At 38.5% G+C, this 17875-nt stretch overlaps 1 protein-coding gene across 1 annotated transcript in view; it reads left to right on the plus strand.

The window, feature by feature from the left end:
- Nucleotides 1–17875, plus strand: part of INTS7 (integrator complex subunit 7) — a 91106-nt gene that overhangs the window by 67887 nt on the left and 5344 nt on the right. Inside the window, exons 14-17 of the mRNA XM_081791893.1 lie at nt 4909–5103; nt 5608–5738; nt 6764–6832; nt 14385–14517. Coding sequence (XP_081648019.1) covers nt 4909–5103; nt 5608–5738; nt 6764–6832; nt 14385–14517 — 528 coding nt within the window. The remainder of the gene's footprint in view (nt 1–4908; nt 5104–5607; nt 5739–6763; nt 6833–14384; nt 14518–17875) is intronic.

Below are 17875 nucleotides of genomic sequence, written 5' to 3' on the forward strand. Positions count from 1 at the left end.
TGTAGCTTTTATTCCCCACTTTCTATCTTTTGATGAACAGTAGTTCTTAGTAGTCTAAGACTTAATGGTCTAAGTTATTGGTCTTTCTTCCTTTATGGTTTTTGTTTTAAAATTTTTTTCCCCAGTTCATGCTTCCTTTACCTTTGTAGCTTGTTTTGCTCAGCTTTATGTTTATTCATTCATTTTATTGTTTTTACACATTGTGGTAATTCATTCATTTTCATTGCTCTGTGATATTCTTTTGGTGACTGTTAAAGCAATTTGTTTATCTTTGATATCACTGGGGAACATTTGGATTATTTCCAGTTTGGGACTATTAAGAGTAATTTGATATGAATATTCTAATGTACATCTTTTGGTAGACGTGTGCATTTCTTCTGAATGGTAGTGCTGTGTCATAAGATATACTGAGATTCAGCTTTAATAAATACCACCAAAAGTTTCCCATGGTGGTTTCCAGCTCAGACTCTTACCAGTATAAATGCTTTTTGGGGTTCATAGTGTTTCTTGAATTTATGGCTTGATGACTTTGATCATTTTCAAACATTTGGCCGTTGTCTCTTCAGCTATAGCTTCTGTCCCTTTCTCTTTCATTTAGGACTCCAGATACCTACAATAACTCTTTTCACCATGTTTCATTTTTCTCTTACATTCTCTTCTGCATTTTCCATCTTTTTATCTCTCTATTCTTAGCTCTGTGTATGTTCTTCTGACCTATCTTCCAATTCAGTGATTCTTACATTGTGTCTAATCTGCTGTCAGACCTATTCATTAGGTCCTTAATTTCATTTGTTGTGTTTTTTTTTTTTTCAGTTCCAGAATTTCCATTTGGCTATTTTATATTTTCCAGTTCTCTGCCAGGACTCTGTCTTGCCATTTACTTTCTTTTAACTAATTCATGTCTGATGTTCTGTTTTCCGGATCCATTGTGGCTTGTGTCTTAGACTGATTTTTCTGCTTCTTGGTTTGGAGAATTTTGTCTTTTTTGTATGCTAGGTAATTTTTTATTTGGTTTTGGACACTGTGGATGAAAAAGTATCCAATTACATCATCCAGAGCCTTACATCTCTTTCTTTGCCCTTGGCAGGCAGTTAGGGTAAGATCACCTTAATCCAACCAAGGACTGAACTGATTCAAAGCTAGGCTTCAGTCCTGGAGAGAGCCAGTACATTTTTGGGTTCTCCTGACTCCTGGGGCGTAGCCCTTTGAGGTTATAGCCAAAAGCCTGAAATGTTCTTCCCAGCACCCCCTTGGTCCTAGGAGATTGCCAGCAATTCTGCTCAGCTTCTCCGACTCTCAGGAGCAGCTTGCAAGTTAGCAAATATCTCAAGGGAGAAAATGTTACCAAATGTCAGTCTCACCTCCTTGCATTTTCCATCTCTCCATGATTTTTTACTTCAAAATCCTTTTTTGCCTTAAGCTCTTCAGCGCTTTCAAATAGATGTTCTTAATACTGTATCCAGTCTTCACTGCTGTTGTTAGCAGGAGGCCTGGTCTAAAACAGTCTAGGCCATGATTGCTTTATGCTTGGCTTATTCTTTCAAAATCTGAGCTTATAGTAAGCAAAATAAGCCAGACACAAAAAGACACATGATACGTGATTCCACTTGTACGAGATATGTAAAGAAGTTGGATTTATAGGAACAAAAGTACAATGGTGGTTGCCAGGTCCAAAGTCTGCATTATGGCTTACACATACACACACACACCCTGTTTTTTAACTGGGCTCATCAGATAGCTTTCTTTTAAGCCATGTTGGTTTCTTTAGGTAGCTCCATTTAGAAAATTGGGTGGGGGGGCACCTGGGTGGCTCAGTCAGTTAAGCATCTAACTCTGGCTCAGGTCATGATCTCACGGTTCATGGGTTCAAGCCCTGCGTAGGGCTTTGTGCTGGAGCCCGGAACCTGCTTTGAATTCTGTGTCTCCCTCTCTGCCTCTCCCCGACTCATGCTCTGTCTCTCTCTCTCTCTCTCTGTCTGTCTCTCTGTCTCTCTGTCTCTCAAAGGAAATAAACTTTAAAAATAAAAAAAGAAAATTGGGTAAGTACTACAAGTCAACAGTTAAGTAGTGTTATTTGCATACCTAACAAAGATTTAACTGTAAATGTTTAGGGGAAAAGAAAGAAGGAAGGGGAAAAAAGCAAGGAAGGAGAAAAATAGTTATTTAACGGGGAAGTAAAATAGCAATCCAAATAGTGGGGATAGCTCTTCCCAATTAGCTGATGCCTCAGAGTAAGCCGTAGGGAGAGCTCTGAGTCTGTTGTTCCTTCATTGGCATGTGTTGAATTCACTGAATATCATTCCTCCTTGAGGAAGTTGCAAGGGTAATATTAGTTACATATAATTTTTGCTTTACCTGTTAACCTTAGATTCCCAACTTCTGTTTAAGCTTTAGTTTCAATACAAAGAAAAGTAAATAATATCCTTTATATTCCTTATTAGCATTATGCATACTGCTATAAATCTAAGTTTTATTTCTTACACATTTTCTGTCTTTCATGGGTGATCTTACCGTAAAGCCTCTGACCTCTATGACAAACCTATCTTTTCTATGTTCTTTTGAACATGTGTTATATCTAGCATTGCTTTCCTTCAGTTTAACACAATCCAAGATGCACAGTCACTTTCAAGGTGACCATCTTATATCATCAATAAAATATTCAAAAATAAATCCAGAATTGCGGTAAATCTCCCTCATTGTAACTACATCTTGCTTCTCTTTCATTTTTATAATGCATTTTGGGACAAGATTGCCAGTGTTTTTTTTGTCTGGTCAGATGGTCTGTATTTATATAAAAGTATCATATACACCTACTTGTATTCCTGACCATTGTAAAGTTATTGACAAGCAGTAAGTTAAAAATAGCAGGTAGTTGGGGCGCCTGGGTGGCTCAGTTAAGCGTCCGACTTCAGCTCAGGTCACGATCTCGCGGTCTGTGAGTTCGAGCCCCGCATCGGGCTCTGGGCTGATGGCTCAGAGCCTGGAGCCTGTTTCAGATTCTGTGTCTCCCTCTCTCTGACCCTCCCCTGTTCATGCTCTGTCTCTCTCTGTCTCAAAAATAAATAAACGTTAAAAAAAAAAATTAAAAAAAAAAAATAGCAGGTAGTAGTTTAAGGAGCAGAGGAGGTCTTATAAGAGCAAATTAAATCTCTAAGGAATTAAAAACAATTGAACTGATCTGTTTGATCTCCTAATCTATGCTGTGTCATGATTAGAACAGACATCCCAAAAGCATGAAAACCACAGAATTCACTATATTGAGTACAATTATTACCTCTAACTACTAGAGCTCTATTTATATGTAGCTTTTAAATATCATCAAGGACCTTGGAATTTAAGAAGGATACTAGAGCAGGTGTGTGTTCTAGGGAGTGGCTAAGTCCTAGAGTAAAATATGAATACTACCAAATAACAAAACTTACTATTTGACGTTAAAAGTAGAGAGAAGTACACTAAGGTCAATATGTGATACTTGGCTAGATGGTAATATTGTACCTGACTTCCCTAAGTCAAATGCGTTGCTCTCCTGCTGAAAGGATAGTGTTAAGTGAGGTAGTATCTAAGGAGCAAACAGCATCAGCATGTTTTAAGCTAGTCATATCAGAGGAAAATTATTTTCACTATGCCTCCATTTATTGTTAATTTAGCATATTTTTGGTATGCCTTGTGTTGAAAGCACCATGCTCAGTTCTCTGCTAGAGTAGTTGCTGAGTAGTTAAAAGTTGTCCTGGTTCGTTGCCAATGAGTCTCTGGCTTGACTTAACATTTTTTGCCCCCTCTACATAGCAAATGTTGCTTTTACTATCCAGGACCCTGGATAAGTACCCTGATATTTCTCCATCTTCGTTGAAACTTATTTGTCTGTTTTGAACTGTTCTTCCTTCCATTAGCCTCTCTCTGCATTCTAAACATGTCTACTCAGAAATTCTTTTTAGTATTAATCTGGGCTCACAGTGGGAAAATGCAGCTATGAGACAACATGTTTTTTTAACAGTGACTGTCTAGCACCATGTTTCTTCTGCCCTTATCTTTCTTTCCTCCTTCACCTCCCAACTTTTAAAAATCCTATTAATGATTCCAGTGATGAGAATTTCAGGTTAGTAAGGTAGGAAGGTGGTGGGGTGCCTGGGGTGGCTCAGTTGGTTAAGCCTCTGACTTTGGCTCAGGTCATGATCTCACGGTTCGTGGGTTTGAGCCCCACGTCGAGCTCTGTGCTGACAACATGGAACCTGCTTGGAATTCTGTGTCTCCTTCTCTCTTTACCCCTCCCCTGCTTCTGCTCCATTTGTCAGAAATAAATAAACGTTAAAAAAAATTTTTTTTTAATTTTTTTTTAACATTTATTTATTTTTGAGACAGAGAGAGACAGAGCATGAATGGGAGAGGGTCAGAGAGAGAGGGAGACACAGAATCTGAAACAGGCTCCAGGCTCTGAGCTGTCAGCACAGAGCCCGACATGGGGCTCGAACCCACGGACCACGAGATCATGACCTGAGCCGAAGTCGGACGCCCAACCGACTGAGCCACCCAGGCGCCCCTAAAAAAAATTTGTTTTTAAAAGAAAGTAAGGTGGTGATAAGGGGGTTTTGGAAGAATGATAATGTCCTTGAAGTGTCCCTCAAATGATAACCTACCGGTGATGATCGAACCAACCCACATGCTGTAGAGACTGTGAATGTAGGAAGTAAGGAACCTGAATGCTGATGAAACATACAGTTTTTCAGAGCTGATGCTAAGTATGCTAAGTTTTTCTTTCTAATATTACATCATTCCTCTTATAATGTAGGTGTTTGTTTATCCATCAGTGTTAGAGCTCCTGCTCTTATGCACAAACGGTGCCGAATACTTTTTGTCTGGCCCCATCTTGCTCTTATGTTTATTTTGTCTTATATATCTTTTTCCCCCCAGGCTGCCAGTACACCACTGAATCCTTTAAGTTTTCAGTGTGAATTTGTAAAACTCAGGATTGACCTTCTACAAGCCTTCTCTCAACTTATCTGTACTTGCAATAGCCTAAAGACAAGCCCTCCACCTGCAATTGCCACAACCATTGCCATGACCTTAGGGAATGACCTTCAGAGGTGTGGTCGCATCTCCAATCAGGTGTGTCTTAACTTTATTTTCAGTGCAGTGTTTATTTATACTTTAGAGGTTTTTGAGGTTAGTTGTGAGATGAAAAATTCTGAAATCAGCGGTTTGACTAAAAGACATTAACTATCAAATGCTTATTAACTCATCTGTCTTGCCAAAAATAGGCTGACATTTTTTTAGTGGCAAAATGATTGAAGATGTCTCAGTAGGTGCTGCATGTTTATAACTGTATTAATTGTTTTAGTGGAACTGGAAGCTAAAAAAGCAATGTTTTTTGTTTCTGTGTATTATATGTATTATTATACTTCCTTGAACGTTTACCATCTTTGTTAATTTTATTTAACAACGTTTGTAAGAATGAATGGAATGGAAATGAAAAGAGTTGAACTACTTTTGGATTTGTTTGTTTGTTTGAGGAGGTTTTTTTTTTTTTTTTTTTTTTTTTTTGTGGTCTGTTATTATACAATAATGATAGCATGTTTGTTTCTGGTAATGGATACTTTTCCTTCTTTTCAGATGAAACAGTCCATGGAAGAATTCCGAAGCCTTGCTTCCCGATATGGGGATCTTTATCAGGCATCTTTTGATGCTGATTCAGCAACTTTGAGGAATGTGGAACTATATCCTAAACCACCTTGTTATTTCTTGTTCTCTGGAAGTATTCTTTTAAATGTAGAGTTAATGCTTCAGATGTGCTTGACTAAAAAATATATAGTAGATAAGCCTACAAATTTATTATAATTAATAACTTCTCTTTTGAAATCTAGTATGAGCAGTACAGTTGTACTTTTTAACTTCAGCCAGGCTTTAAAAATTAATAGTGACTCAGTGGTGGCCTTTCTCCACCGCTAAGAAGAGCATCCAAAACCCGGGTCCCCCAGTGTCACATACTTGGTGCTCACTTGAGCTGCAGCGGAAAACGTAACACATTTTCCCACCAGAAAACCATTTTCTCTTTTGCATCACTTCTGTTTTCTTCATGGTGAACAACCCTGGTTCCCATCACCTTTACTAATGATCTATTATTCCATAATCTTCATTGTCCCTTTTGTTCCCTAAGCCTTCCTTGGGTTTTCCCTATTTTCTTATTAGCAGCCTCAAACCCTTTTTGAAAGGAGGGCAGAGATAAATTGTTTTTAAGTTGTAGGGCCTATAAACCAGTAGTTCTGGGCCTTTTGGGTTTCTAAGTAAAAACCTTATGAATGCTGTGGATCCTCTCCTCTCCTCTCCAGAATGCATTTATGCACACCCCCCAGCAGATTTGTAAAGTTGCAGTAGGGTTAACAGATCCCTTGAGCCCCAGCTTAGGAACCTCTGGGGTATCTAGAGACCATTTTGGTTGTTGCTGTTTTTAACTTTTATCAGTGAAACTTCTACATCTAAGCAGAAGAAAACCATTTCTGTGATTGAATCACAGGGCCTGTTGCTTGGTTCCCACCCCCTACCCCAACCCCTCATTAGGCGGCCTCTGAAGTACTCTTCCTGGAACAGAATGTGAGAGTCACTATTATAAACAATAAAAGGGGGAAAAAATAGAGTCCCAAACTATTTGATTTGATAACATTATTGTTGCCTCACTTAAAATGTGGTCCTCATCTCGACTTGAACTTCAGAGAATATAAAGTCTATGTGGATTTCTCTCTTTTCATGTATAACCTTAACGTCCATCCAGACAGCAGCAGAGCTGTTTATTGATATCTCATGCAATAGAAGCCCTCATTTTGGACCCAGAATCAGCAAGGTATTTCTAATAATAGTTTACATTGAAGTGCATTTTCAAATATGTTATCTTACCTAGTCATCACAACAGTGTTTTGGAAGAGGTTTTACAGAAGAACAAAGAACAGGGACTTCTCCAGTATTTACCTGAGGTCACAGCTACTGACAAAACATGGATTTTCCGACTCCATTGTTTATTTACCTCCTGCCTCCTATTTTTAAAACACTGACCTGGAAAAATAACTAAGAAGAAATTCTTTGAAATTTGAATATTTTCTTCTTGTATACTGTAACTAAATTTTGGTATGGAAAACTGGGTTAATAATATAATTAAGCTTGACATTTTTATTCTTTGGTTTCCTAAACAAAAAGATATTCCTATTTTTGCTTCATTAATATTCTTCTCTCCTCTTCCATTAACTAATTATTCAGGAATGTTCCACTGGTTTTTTTGTTTGTTTTTTTGTTTTTTTTCCCATTATACTATTCTGTTTTGGAATGTGCATTTTCAGGTGTCTGTAATTTCCAATCTAATAAGGCCTGTGATTCCAGGATCAGCTTTCTCAAAGAATACAATCAACAAAGCAGGGTAAAATTTCTCTACCCTGAAGCATTCACTCACCATTTCCTTTCCGGACAATAGCAAAGTCCTTGCTTCTGTCTTAAAATTCTGCCTACTCCTAGACTAGGCCGCTTGGCTATCTTTTTCCCCATTCATCTGATCCATTTTAATATTTTCATAACATACTAATATTTGCTTATTTTTCCTTTTATCCTGTTCTCACCAGTGTTCATTTTCCCTTCAGACCTGCAGTGCTTGTTTTTAAAAAAACAAACCCCTTCCTTTTAAGTTTCAAAGTGTGCTTACACTTTCATGTACTTTACAGAGTCTTTGCCAATTAATTGCTGATTCAAGACTCACATCACACCATTTTTTATTGTGCCATACTCATTTTACCTCTTAGCACCCAGATATCATTGTACTGTTGACTGGTATGATAGGCATGTTTTTCTCGTGATTGACTTTTTAACAGAGATTGAGTGCACTGTCAGCAGGGATGGGGTGAAGGGAGTTATCCAGCCAGCTTACTCATGCTGCTACTCTCTTTCTCACTCTTCTCCGCCCCCTCTCACTCTCCAAACCAGTTCTCCTAGCCTCTGCCCTTCATAGCGGGGAAAAGTTGGAAAAGAAAGCTTGTACCTTGAAGTAGGGTTCTTTGGGTTTCATTCTCAATAGTATACAACTGCTAAGAGTGGCTTCCTCCTAAAACTTCTGTTCTCGATATTACATATTCTGTGCCTTCCAAGTAAAGAAGGACTTGCAGCTAAAAAAGAACCTCAAGAGGACCTCTTTTGCACTGCTGGTGGGAATGCAAACTGGCACAGCCACTCTGGAAATCAGTATGGAGGTTCCTCAAAAAATTAAAAATAGAACTACCCTGTTACCAGCAATTGCTCTACTAGGTATTTATCCAAGGGATACAGGTGTGCTGTTTTGAAGGGACACATGCACCCTAATGTTCATAACAGCACTATCGACAATAGCCAAAGTATGGAAAAAGCCCAAATGCCCATCGACTGATGAATAGGTAAAGAAGGTATGGTATATATATACAATGGAGTATTACTCGACAATCAAAAAGAATGAATCTTACCATTTGCAACTACGTGGATGGAACTAGAAGGTATTATCCTAAGCAAAATTAGAGAAAGACAGATATCATATGACTTCATTGATATGTGGAATTTAAGATACAAAACAGATGAAAATAAGGAAAGGAAGCAAAAATAATATAAAAGGGGGGGGGGGAACAAAACAGAAGAGACTCTTAAATATGGAGAGCAAACTGAGGGTTGCCAGAGGAGTTGTGAGTGGGGGAATGGGCTAAATGGGGCAAGGGACATTAAGGAAGACCCTTGTTGGGATGAGCACTGGGTGTTATACATAGGGGATGAATCATTGGAATCTACTCTTGAAATCATTATTGCCCTACATGCTAACTCACTTGGATATAAACTTTAAGGTTAATTTAAAAAAAAACTCAAGAAAAGGAGGCATAACATTGGTATTTCACTGTAGTTTTTACAAAAATGTGTCTATCTTTTTCATAGCCTAGAAGCTTTTTTGGAAGAAGGCATCTTGTCTTACTATTCAGCTTTGTATCTCTAGCACCTAATATAGTGCCTGAACCAATAACAGTAAATATGGATTATGACAGGGTAGATGTTTATAATTATGAATTGTCTACCTCATTCCAACTTTTTAGAATTATCAAGAAGAAATATTTTGAGATGGTGGTTCATTGCATTTTTCTATTCTGACTTTTTATTTGTAATAAGTCCTTTGCACTTAATCTTTATGTTACTGCCTAAAAGATAAGCGAACAGTTCCTGGCTATGACAGAATAAATAGACTGGACTTTTCCTTTTACTGCGAACAACTAAAACCTGGATAAAACATAAAAGTTTTATGTAAAACTGTAAACAGTTAACTGTTTACAGACATTGGACAATAGGAAATTCAAGAATGTCATCCCTTGGTGAAGGGACACAAATAAGGTAAACCCTACCATAGTCTTTCCTTTCTTTTCCCTGGAAGCACTCAGCAGAACACAGTGGTCTTGCTTAGTTGAAGAGATAGGAATCAGGGCTCAGGGAACCAGAAGAAGCTAGAACTTGCAGGACAGAATACAGGGGAGAGAAAGCAGCTTTCCAGGGAAAGAGCTCCAGAAATTTCATAGGCTGTGATTCTTTGGCTGAAGATTAGCATATGTGTACTAAGATACACATATGTAAGGGAAACTGCACAAGGCCAGGCAAAAAACAACTACTGGGGGAAGAATGATGACCAGAAGTTATAAGCTGAACAATTCCTAGAGTTCACACATGTCTGAGAAATGTTTTGAGTTCCACCTAGCCAAATGGAGAGACCTTATTGAACACTGAGAGCATTCAGAAGAAACACCAGAAGGGTCACACCACCTTAGCAGTAGGGCTAAACTAAGTCTAGAGCAGTCTTTCAGATAAGCTTTAAATGAATCAGGATTATATACAAGTAACTTGACTGTCTACCAAAACAAAATTTAACATTCTCTAAAGACAATAAAATAAAAAGTTCAACAGTATAAAATCCACACTTGTAGCATCAGATCAAGAATTATTAGACATGAGAGGAAGCAGGAAAATGTGACATAACCAGGAGAAAATTAAGTCATTTAGGAAAAAGACTCAACAAATGACAGATGATGGAATTTACAGAGTTGGACTCTAGAATAGCTATTACTAATATTTTCAGAGATTTAAAGGTAAAAGATAACATAATTAGGAGAAAAATTAAAGATGTAAAAAGGACCAAATGGAATTTCTAGAGCTAAAAAATACAGTATCTTGATTTTGCCTTTATTTTTGAAAGATAATTTTGATGGATATAGAATTCAACTTTGGGTTAGGTTTAATGGTACATTTGATATTGCAAGAGAAAAGTTCAGTGAACTTGGAAGACGTAACAATAAAAACTACCCAGACCGGACAGTGAAATAAGAAACAGCCTGAAAAACAACAGAGTCAAAACTAGCCTGTGGAACAGTATCATTTGTACTAATATATACATGTAACCACAAATCCTAGAAAGAGGGGAATGAAGGAAAGGGAAATATTTAAATGGCTGAAGTTTTTAAATGTTTAATTAAAAATGTAAACCCACAGATTCAAGAAGCTTAACAAACCACAAGTAAGGTAAACAAAGAAAACCATAACAAGCCATACATTGTAATCAAATTGCTGAAAACCAATGATGAAGAGAAAAAATTTAAATGGAGAAAGGGAGTGCATAGAAGGGAAGAAAGATCAGAAATCCACTGATTTCTCATCAGAAATAATGCAAGCCAGAAGACAATTAGAACATCGTTAAAGTTATGAAAGTGAAAAAGGTAACCCAGTATTCTATATTCAGTAAAAATTACCCTTCAGTAATTAAGACTAAATAAAGGCCTTTTCAGACAAAATCTGAGAAAACTTGTTACCACCAGATGTGCACTACTAGAAATGTTAAGTTCTTCAGGCTGAAGTGAAACCATTTCCACTGTAAACTTAGAGCCACAAAACAGAGTGAAGGGCACTGGAAATGGTAAATATGTCACTAAATATAAAAGACTTCTTTCATTTTTTTAAAGTGTTGATCATTCAAAACAATAATAACTATGGGAGTTTATAACATGTGGAAGTAAAATGTAGGAAATAAGACATGACAGGGAGGGGATTGCTGTATGATTTTTATGTTTTACATGAAGTAGCATATAGAAAATTATTTGAAGATAACTTGTGATAAACTAAGGACGAATAAACTCTAGAGCAACCACTAAAAAATAAAACAAGCCAGGAGATGAGGTAAAATGAAATACTAAAAACAACAACAGAAACAAACCCAGTTAATACAAAAGAAGATGGGGAAGACAGGATAAAAAGAAACCGTGAACAGATGGAAAAGTAGAAAACAAATTACAAGATGGTAGCCATAAACCCAATCATACCAGTTATTACAGTAAATGTAGTCTTACTCTAAATAAAATCAGAGATTACCCTACTGAATACAAAAGCAAACCCAACTGTCTGCTCACCACAAGTAACCCATTATAAAGACACAGATAAAAGTAAACATAAGGACAGAAAAGTATATATCCTGAAACTCTAAAAGCTGAAGTGACCATATTAATATCATACAAAATAGACCTCAGTACAAGGTACATTTCATCATAATAAAGGATTCCATCCATCAAGAAGACATAGTTCTAAATATGTACAAAGAAACATGAAGCAAAAACTGGCAGAACTGAAAGGAGAAATAAATCCACAATTATCAAGTTTTCAACACTTCCTCTGTGAGTAAAGAACAGCTTGTCAGAAAATTTCTTAGGATGTAGAAGACTTGAACAACACTATCAATCATCTTGACCTAATTGACATGTACCAAAAGCAGCGTATATGTTCTTTTCAAGTGCATTTGGAACATTTAATGAGATAAACCATACACTGGGCTAGAAAACAAATCTCAATGAACTTTTAAAAGCGTTGAAATCATACAGAATATGGTATCTGACAATTAAGTTAGAATTGACTAACAAAAACGATCTCCGGAAAATCCCCACACATTTAAATATTAAATAAGACTTCTGAATAACCTAACTGGTCAAGAAATCAGAAGAAAAATTAGAAAATATGTTAAAACAGGATGAAAATGAGAACACATATCAAAACTTGTGGGATGCAGCGAATGCAGAGCCTAGAGGGAAATTGACAGCTTTAAATGTTTTTGTATAACATAAAAAGTTTAGAATCAGTGATCTAAGTTTCTACCTTATCTGATGCTACAAAAAGAAAGCAAATTAAACTCAAAATAATTTGAAGGAAAGAAGTAACAAAAATATGAGCACTGATAAATGAATTAGAAATAAATAGTGGAGAAAATCAATGAAACCAAAAGCTGGCTCTTTGAAAAGACAATGAAACTGATAAAACCAGTTAGTCTGAGTGGTAAAGGAACACAAATTACCGATACCAGAAATCAAAAACACCAGACCAAGTCCTATAGCTATTAAAAGCCATAATAAGGGAATAACAGTTTTCATGAACACAGACACAAAAACTTTTAACAAGACATGTGCAGATTGAATCCAGCAATATCCAAAAGATAATGCATCAGAACTAAGTAGGTTTTATCCCAGGAATACCAGGTTAACAATAGAAGACCAAACGGTGTAATTTACCATATTGCATAATAAAGGAGAAAAGCTGAAGCGGAGAGCTTAATAAACATTTCAAGTCTTACTCTGAAGCTATAGTAATTAAGACTATATGATATTTGTTTGATGGTAGAATGGAGAGACCACTCACATATGTAATCATTTGATTTTTGACAAAGGTACCAAGGTCCTTCAACTTACATCTTAATGAAGTTCATTTCTTAAGTAAATGAATGCTTTAGTAGGAGGTAGAGCAGTATATTCTGAATTTAGACCCTTTTGGTAGCAGGTAACTCCGTAAAAGACTTTAGTTTCTTTATGCTTTTTGTGTATAGTTTTCCTTAGAGTCCTATAAATGAGGTTCAGTTCTTGTCTTATTGGAACTTAAGATATAGTACAGAGCAGGAAACAAAGCTTTGGAGCCAGGCCAATACAAACATGAATCCCTTGTCATTCACTCCTAGCTGTATAAATATGTGCATGTGATTTCATCACATTGAGCCGCATATGCATGAACTATAGGTAACTTGTGATGCCTGTCTCCTAGAGTGGTTGTGGTGGTTAACTGAAATAACCTGTCTAAAGTACCTAAGGGAAGTGCTTTAGTTATGCCTTTAACACACCACTTGATGTTAAGAGGATAATAAGAGAGGGGCGCCTGGGTGGCTCCGTGAGTTGAGTGTCTGACTCTTAGTTTTGGCTCAGGTCATGATCTCATGGTTTGTGACATTGAGTCCCACGTTGGGCTCTGTGCTGACAGCGTGGAGCCTGCTTGGGATTCTCTACCTCTCTCTGTCTCTGCCCCTCCCCTGCTCACTTGCATGTTCACACTTTCTCTCTAAACAAATAAACATTTTTTAAAAAGGATAATAAGGAAATAATAACAGTTATGCCCAGTGTGGCCGAATTACCTATGTTGCATTTTCTTTAAATTTTTTTTTTTTCAACGTTTTTTATTTTATTTTTGGGACAGAGAGAGACAGAGCATGAACGGGGGAGGGGCAGAGAGAGAGGGAGACACAGAATCGGAAACAGGCTCCAGGCTCCGAGCCATCAGCCCAGAGCCTGACGCGGGGCTCGAACTCACGGACCGCGAGATCGTGACCTGGCTGAAGTCGGACGCTTAACCGACTGCGCCACCCAGGCGCCCCCTATGTTGCATTTTCAAATAACCGCCTTGAAGTTTAGTTGGAATACAAAAGGTTTGCTTTCTTTTTTCACTTAGGAAGACTTTCAAAAACACTTTTAGGTCTGAGGCAGTAGAGGAAGAAAGAAGGAATCTCGGTAAAACTTTCCAGCATGCTCTATATACTAGCTCTCCCCTGAACATGCCTGTGCCTTTCACATCCATGCTGTGGATCCATGCCGTTTCCACAGCCACAAATGCCCTCCACACTTCCACCTCTCCACATCTCCATCCTGCTAGCCCGCTAATTTGCTCAGGACCTGTCTCTTCTGTGGCATTCCTCCCCTCCCTCCATGTGCTGATCTGTTATTTATAGATCCTCACTGGTTATTTGGCACTTATGGATAATTACCTTTTCAAATGTCTTAGGTCTCCTTCCCCTCATGGCACAGACAGGGTTTAAACATTTTTCTACTACCTAACACCAAAGTGATTAGACTTAGAGAATTTGAAGTCAGGTCTGGGTTTGAATTCCAGGCTTATTACTTAACCTCTCCAAGCCTCAGTTTCCCCCCACCTGTAAAATGGAACAACCGTGCCTACGTCGTTATTTTACAAATTAAATGAGAACATGTGCAAAGTGCCTGACACATGTAGACATTGAAGTAGTGACTATTTTGGTTGATTAATTGATACTGATTTGACCTCAGTTTCCAGGAATACGGATCTACTGGAGCGGCCCATGCTGACAGTGAATATGAGAGGAGAATGATGTCTGTGTATAATCATGTCTTGGAGGAAGTGGAATCACTCAATCGGAAATATACCCCTGTTTCTTACATGGCAAGTGACATTTGTTTTATTGAGTTTTCATTACATAGATAGAAGTGGGTTTTTATCCAACACTTACTAACCATGTAAATTCATCGAATTCCCCTCTCTGCCTGTTTTCTGCTGTGTGCCTATTTTGTAAGGGTTAATAATTGCTGTGAGGATGAAATGAGCTAATCCATGGAGCACTTAGCACATCTCTCACTGCTATAGAGTTATGTTAATGTGTCAAATCTGCTCTACCAGAATGCACTTTTTTTTTCCTTTTAACAATTGAACTGAAGTTGCAATAGTTCTCAACCCTGGCTACACGTTAGAATCACTTTGGGAGTTTTTTTAAAAAAATAAATCACTACCCAGGCCCCACTCCAGACCAAGTAACTTTGAATCTCTGCAGTTGAGGCCCAGGCATTAGTATTTATAAAAAGCTCCCAGGTGATTGATTCTGTCCTGCCACCAGGGTTGAGAACCACTGGCCAATTGAAACAGAACTGTGCTCGTCATCTACAAGGCAGTGAATCACTTCCTGCCAGATGATGCCACTGATGTCCTTTTAGCCTGCTGAATCTATTGCCTTTGGCCCTGTTCAGCTCTTCCTCTTCCTTCAGTTTCCTCCATCACAGGACAGACTGACACACCTTCACCCAGATTTTCTCCTCCCTGTCTGGCCATTCCCCAAGTGTCTTAGTCAGCTCAGGCTCCTGTATCAAAATACCTGTAGACAGGCTGGCTTAAACAACAGGCACTTCTCTCTCATGGTTGTAGGGGCTGGAAAGTCCAGAACAAAGGTGGCAGCCAGTTTGGTTCCTGGTGACAACCCTCTTGCTGGCTTGTGGACAGCCACCTTCTCACTGTGCCCTCACACGTGGAAGAGAAAGGGAGCTCTGGTCTCTTTTTTTCTTGTAAGGACACTAATCGCATCATGGGGCCCCATCCTCATGACCTCATCCAACCCTCATACCCTCCCAAAAGCCATGTCTCCAATTACCAACATATTGGGAGATAGGGCTTCAATGCAGGAGTTTGGGGAAGCCACACATTCAGCCCATAACACCCCATCTGTGACCTTATACCTTGGAGAGTTTCCCTTGCCTTGGCTACCCATTAGATGCTGACATTCCCTGTAGCTCTTTTCTGGCTCCCGCTCTTCTCGCTCTGTACTCTCACCCGTTATCAGGTGTTTAAGAAGAAATTGGTAAGGTATGTTGTTGAAGAGTTAGATTAGATTTTCAGGACAGATACATTCCCTGACATAAGATCGTCAATACGTGTTTGCTGAGTTGAATTGACCTGGGTGGTTGTTTGACAGAGACTTGGTTGCTAAGGGACAGAGTAAAGATTCTCTTTGAAGGAAATACACACATCCATGCAAGACATTGATTAGATGTCAAAAAATATAAAGGCTGGGGGCACCTGGGTGGTTCATTCGGTTGAGCATCCTACTCTTGGTTTCAGCTTGGGTCATGCTCTCACGGTTCGTGTGTTCAAGCCCCACAGCTTGGGATTCTCTCTCTGCCCCTCCCCCTACTCTTGCACATGCCCTCTCTCTCTCTCTCTCTCTCTCAAATAAACTTTAAAAAAAATACAAAGGCTGTAAAGTATCAGACTCAACAAAGAAGAGCGTGTTGGTGCTATGCTAGTCCTCCTTCTGGCTTACTAACTACACTACGTGCCTCCATATTTCCAGACTGTTAACTATAATGGTAATCTGCTCCTAACACACCTATGCACATGTGCCCAAGGGGCCATCGGCCTCAGAGGCACTCCACACTCTCCATATGGGGAATTGCAAAATCTGCCTCCATTCTTTTAAAAGAGAGAATGGTGCCTTTTTGCCCCAGAACAGCCTGAGGGCACTTGGGTCCCCTAAGTCCAGCCTTTAAAGAGGTTTCTCTCCTAAAATACTGTTGGCATCAGACTTCCACCACCAGTAGGATGTCCCTGCAAGTGCTTCCCAGATTCCTCGTTGCAGGAAGGTGAATAATGTTGCCTTAGCAGTTAAACCTGAAGAGATAGACCCAATGTGTTTGAATCTGTGTTGTGGTTTTCTCAAGTAATAGACCTGGCATTTGTATTAGGAGTCTCTTGGGCACGAAATGTTCAACAGCCTGAAACCAATAAGGAGTGGATTCTTCTGGCCTAGAGCCTTAATGCCCAGCTGTTTAAAATTGTTCACAAACATAGGCAACTAGGCGGCACTGTGCTTAGAATCAGCAGCTCAGAAGGGCAGACAGCACAGTAGAGTGGCTTGCAGCTTCAGGCCATTGGTGGGGAAGTAGACTGAGGAGGGGAGGGGAGGGTACACCAACAGGAGCAGTTCTAGGTCACCTCAAGTTACAAGTGTTCTGATGGTGCTGTAATTTTTTTTTTTCTCTTAAGTTTGCAAACCATTGGTGAAATAGAAAACATCACTGAACTAAGAGTCAAGCAACCCAGGTTCTAGTCCCAGCTTGTCCCATTACCTGTCTGGGTGACCTGTGTTATCAGCAGAATTGAGGATTAGACTGGGTGATCTTTGCAGTATCTTTGACGGTGTCACAGTTGTATGTTCATCTCCAAACTCACCAAGTTGGATACATTAAATACGTACAGTTTTTTGTATGTCGGTCATACCTCAATAAAGTGGTTTTAAATACATACATACATACATACATATAATATCTCAGAACTCTTTTAAGTTCTAGTTGTGTGGCTCCTCTTACTAAGACTCAAAGGATTCATTGTAGTGATTCTCTTCAGCTATGCTGGGATTTTCAAAACTCAGTTAAATTTGTGAAATAGATATTTGAAATAAAGTATTCTATTAAAATTTCAGAATTCCATAGAGTTGGACTGTATTGTCATTCTTCATCTGAATTCCAGTAAGTTTCCCCCATTGCTCACTCTGGGGCTATAGGGACAGGGAAGCCACCATGTGGAGATGGAGATGGAGATGGGATGGAAGAATGAGGACGTCAGGGTTCGTGGGATTTGGTGCCTGGCCTCGGTCATCGATATACTGCTCTGGCTTCTTTACCATATTTTCTTTATCCTACTTTAACATACAATAGTTACTCTATGTTGTAGTAACTAAAATCATTATATAATAATATATCTAATAGTTCTAAGTGTTATGGAAATGCAAAGTTTGTGCGTTATTTTGCCTTGAGGATTTTCTTCTACATTTACTTTTTATTTTATCGAATATACTTCAAAGTAAAGTAAAAATCTGCAATTGTATTCCTTGACATGAGAGATTTGGCAAACATTTGGGTGTTATGCCTATTTCCTGATAGGTATGTACCTTTGCAATAATCATAGGACCATTTGTACTTTAAAAAAAAATTTTTTTTAACGTTTATTCATTTTTGAGAGATGGAAAGAGACAGAG

The sequence above is a fragment of the Panthera onca genome, chromosome F1, assembly GCF_046562875.1.
Source record: "Panthera onca isolate mPanOnc1 chromosome F1, mPanOnc1 haplotype 2, whole genome shotgun sequence".
Classification (NCBI taxonomy): domain Eukaryota; kingdom Metazoa; phylum Chordata; class Mammalia; order Carnivora; family Felidae; genus Panthera; species Panthera onca.